The 4,092-nt window shown below is 39.2% G+C and overlaps 1 protein-coding gene across 1 annotated transcript; it reads left to right on the top strand.

Moving 5' to 3' along the window:
• Positions 1–1,519: 1,519 nt before the first annotated feature.
• Positions 1,520–3,765, top strand: si:dkey-51e6.1 (uncharacterized protein LOC558617 homolog). Its single transcript, XM_037674695.1, has 3 exons — positions 1,520–1,720; positions 3,405–3,529; positions 3,642–3,765. Exons 1-3 carry the CDS (start codon positions 1,540–1,542, stop codon positions 3,732–3,734), a joined length of 399 nt encoding a protein of 132 aa, XP_037530623.1. The 5' UTR covers positions 1,520–1,539; the 3' UTR covers positions 3,735–3,765.
• The last annotated feature ends 327 nt before the right edge of the window (positions 3,766–4,092 follow it).

Raw genomic sequence — 4,092 nt, 5'->3', positions numbered from 1 at the left:
ATATATATATATATATATATATATATATAATAATTTAAACAATATACTGCACATAAAATTAATGTGTTTGAATGTACACCTACAACTCATTAATGTTTGAGATCAAGCTACTTCAAGATGGCCACTACAGCTAATCAACCTTAGCCTACAGGATATTGTGGTATATTAAGTGTGGTAGTAGCTGAGCACCATCCTCAGTCATTCCCTGAGCTCCAGCACATACCATACCAGCTTTATTTATAGAGCACTTTAAACTACCACAGGACCAAAGTGCTGTTCACATAATAAAACAATCAGATGATAAAGAATGATTAAAATAATTAAAAATCATCATTTCAGATGGTGTCAAAGGCCAGGGAGAAGAGATGAGTTTTGAGAAGGGATTTAAACGCAGACAGGGATGAGATCAATCAACATCTCACAAGATCTCACAATATTACATGAGATTGTGCAAAATGTAATTTATAGACTTTGATCTTTTCAGCCTGAAACATTTTTAGTTTAAAACATGTCACGAAAGGTGGCGGACGAGATGCACATCTGTAAGGAATGCTACAACAAACAATGCATGGACTACTAGAACCTGTTGGATAAAAAAAAAAAAAAAACCCTTGAAAAGTCCAGGATGTGAACATGCCAAGGACGGAGAAAGAAGCAGAAAGCAGACGTCTTCTTGAGAAGTGCCTTGGGATGGGAAAGGTGTTGCAGGAGCAGAGGCGCCTGCTGGCTGCCCTTGACTCAAAGTGACAGTTCACATCCTTCCTCTCTGGCTCGGTGCACTGTACACACAAACCACAGCTCCTTGACACCTCGCAACCTCCACCTCTTCCCCAGAAAAACAATATAAACTCTTTAATTAACTCACACCGAGCAAACCTCTGGGGAGAAATCAAACTCGAGCTTTGATTCAGACCAGATTAGAACGTCTGTTGCAGATTTATTTAACACTAAAGTAGAGATTTTATTGTACTTATATTATAAAGAAGACTTTTTATTTTGATTGCACATTCTTTGTAGACAGTACTTAGCACATTTATTTTAAGTCATTAGTATTTGATTATAGTAGTAAAGAGAAGACTCATTTGAGAAGTGAGATTTTTGCTTCATTCCCAATATAAAATGTTATTTATAAAGATAATTTAACTATGAGATTATAGCAGCCATGACTAAAATCATCACTGTTCATGAACCAAAATTACATCCTAATAAAAGTTGATTATGATCTGTGTGTTGTGGAAAACAAGAGCTAAATGTTTCTATGGGAGCAGGAAATAATCAAATCAAACATAGGAGGAAATGGACGTGCAGCAACACAGACTGGTGATTATTTTTATTTGTTTTATCTCTAAATTAGAAAAAAATTGTCTGGAGGGGGGGAAAATAAAAGTAAGAAAAAGAAGCAGTAACGTGAAAACGTTTTCTTGTTGCCATGTGGTGTCACCAGCGTGCAAATACATCAGTCTGGATGGAAATGAGTGTCCTGTCCCTTTAAAACCGGAAATAGAATGTCCATATATGGTCCAAACTTAAGCCAATCGGATGTTCGCTGCTTTTGACAGACCTCGGATCAGTTTGAGAGACGCTATGGCCGAAGCTCTGACTAAAGTCCCTGACGTGGAGATCGATCCTGAAGGAACTTTTAAATACATCTTGGTGAGAGTGAAAGATGGCGATAAGCAGAAAGACATAGTGCGAGGCACCAAAGCTGCAGAGTACCATAGTAAGTTTTCTGCACGAGGAGCGATCAGTGCAACTTGAAGTGTCAGTGATATGCTTTTAGCACCTCTGACCAGTGAAGAGAGAATGGATAGATACTTTATATATAGATACACTGCAGGAAATTACAGAATAATAAAAATTAAGGATTGAAGTAGTTTTGAATGGGGCATAATTATAAGTATCATATGGGGTGGTCAATATTTCACAAACTGCTCATTAACTGGGATTTTCACACACAATTATCTAAACAAATCATCAAAGTTCATAATAATAATCCAGGTAAAAAAAAAAACAACAAAGTTAAGTCAGATCGTCTGGACGGTTTCTTTGTGTTGAAATGTTTCATCTCATCCAAGAGACTTGTTCTGTCCGAGAAGCCACAACAAATTCATTCTTTTAAGTAGCACACTCACGTAGTGGGCCAACATAGTGGGCTGCACAGAAGACTCTGGGAAACAGCCTTCCACCACCTCAGACCTCTACACTTCAAGATGAAGGGAGTGTGTGTGCCGCGTCATGAAGGACTCCACTCATCCTGCACACAGTCTGTTCCAGCCCCTCCCTCAAGCAGGTGGCTGAGGAGCATTCAGAGCAAGACCACCAGACTCAGAAACAGTTTCTTCCCTGCAGCTGTCAGACTGCTGAACTCGAGCTGCACTTAATTCAGCTTCAGCTTACATTTTTTTTAACTTTATTTATTATATATAGTTATAATATTTTGTATTTATTTATTTGTTAATTGTTAGGCTTCTGGATCTGGGACCCGAGTCCGAATTCCGTACCACAAACATGCAAATGTGAGCTGGTATGACAATAAAAAAAATCTTGAATCCTTGAACCAGTTTGGTGGTGATAAGATGGTTTCTGGAGTCCACCCTCTCCCCCGCCGACTCGTCTGAGGCAGCCTTTGCCAAAGTGGTTCAAAACAGCAAAGTTTGAACCACTTTGGTCATGAGGGAGAAATAGAGAGGGCGAACTTCAGAAACCATCTTATCACCATCAAACTGGTTGGACCACCATGCGAGTGTGCGACTTAAAAGACTGAGTTTGTTGTGGCTCCTCGGACTGAACAAGTCTCCTGGATGAGACGAAACGTTTCAACGCAAAGAAACCATCCAGATGATCTGACTTAACTTTGTTGGGGTATCTAAACAAATCTTAACAAAGAGTCTTCAGGACAGGTGATAATTTTCTAACCTTTTTGTCTAATTTTGGCGAATCTTTGTAAACTCGCCTCTGTTTCCATGAAGTATGGCAGCACGGTGGTGCAGTTGGTAGAACTGTTGCCTCTCAGCGAGTAGGTCGCCGGTTCAAATCCCAGCTGGGGGGCCTTTCTGGATGGAGTTTGCATGTTCTCTTTGTGCATGTGTGGGTTTTCTCCGGGTACTTTGGTTTCCTCTCACAGACCAAAAACATGCATGTTAGGCTGATTGGTAACTCTAAATTGTCCAGAGTGAATCAATGGTTGTCTCATCTGTCTCTCTGTGTCCCTGTGATGGACTGGAGACCTGTCCAGGGTGTTCCCAATCTCTTGCACAGTGACTGCTGGACATGGGCACTAGTGACCTGAAAAGGAAGAAGCGGGTTAAAGACGATGGATGCCAATGAAGTTTGGATAATGTTAACAACTTCCCTGGATTTTGCTGGTTTTACTTTAACTTTTTGAATATTTCTATAATTTCCAGATCACATATTTGACAAAGTCAAACCAGCTCTGGAGGCCTTGGGGATGGAGTGTGAATGCCTCGGAGGAGGGAAGATTGAGCATAACGGCAAGGAGAAGAAAATCAGGGTGTTTGGAGAGTCGACTGTAAGTTTATTTTAATAAACAGACCTAAAATAAAAAAAAATAAAAAAAATATATGTATATATATTTTTTTCATATAAGGTGCTAATGTAAATTATTTCTCTTTCATTTTCAGGCTTTTGGCAAAGCAGAGCACTCTGTGTCTGTGGAGAAGCTGAAGACCGTCTTCAGCAACTATGAAATCACTTGGTCCGATGATAAGAAATAGGAGTATAAATCATAATCTCTCTGCCTTTATTCATGAGTCATAATCTGGAAAACTACATGATAATGCTACAATGTTCTGTTCCGCTATCATTTCAGTCAAATGCAGCATTTTTCAACTCTGAGGATCAAGTGTGAATGTGTTTTCACATCACTTTCATTTATGTGAAATGTGAAAGGTGTTTTATGAACTCCTAAAGTCCTAAAATAGATTTTTTCCTCCTCTTTTACTTTGTGTTGTCTTGGCTTTTTGTTAATTCACATCCATTTGCCAGGCGTAAAGTCCATACAGGAAGGAGTGACTAAGCTGGAATCACAAATGTATCCTGTTAGTCGGAGGGAAAGTTTGTTGTTTAAAAAGC

The sequence above is a fragment of the Nematolebias whitei genome, chromosome 3 (genome assembly GCF_014905685.2).
Source record: "Nematolebias whitei isolate Nwh7 chromosome 3, NemWhi1, whole genome shotgun sequence".
Lineage (NCBI taxonomy): Eukaryota > Metazoa > Chordata > Actinopteri > Cyprinodontiformes > Rivulidae > Nematolebias > Nematolebias whitei.
The sequence above is the reverse complement of the archived record's forward strand: the minus strand, read 5'-3'. Positions and strand labels throughout refer to the sequence as shown.

Bases quoted from the DNA above. Each gene is read 5' to 3' on its own strand.
- si:dkey-51e6.1 (XM_037674695.1), top strand. From the start codon at position 1,540: ATGTTCGCTGCTTTTGACAGACCTCGGATCAGTTTGAGAGACGCTATG. The intron at 1,721-3,404 runs GTAAGTTTTCTG...TATAATTTCCAG, and splicing joins CAAAGCTGCAGAGTACCATA to ATCACATATTTGACAAAGTC. The intron at 3,530-3,641 runs GTAAGTTTATTT...TTTCATTTTCAG, and splicing joins GGGTGTTTGGAGAGTCGACT to GCTTTTGGCAAAGCAGAGCA.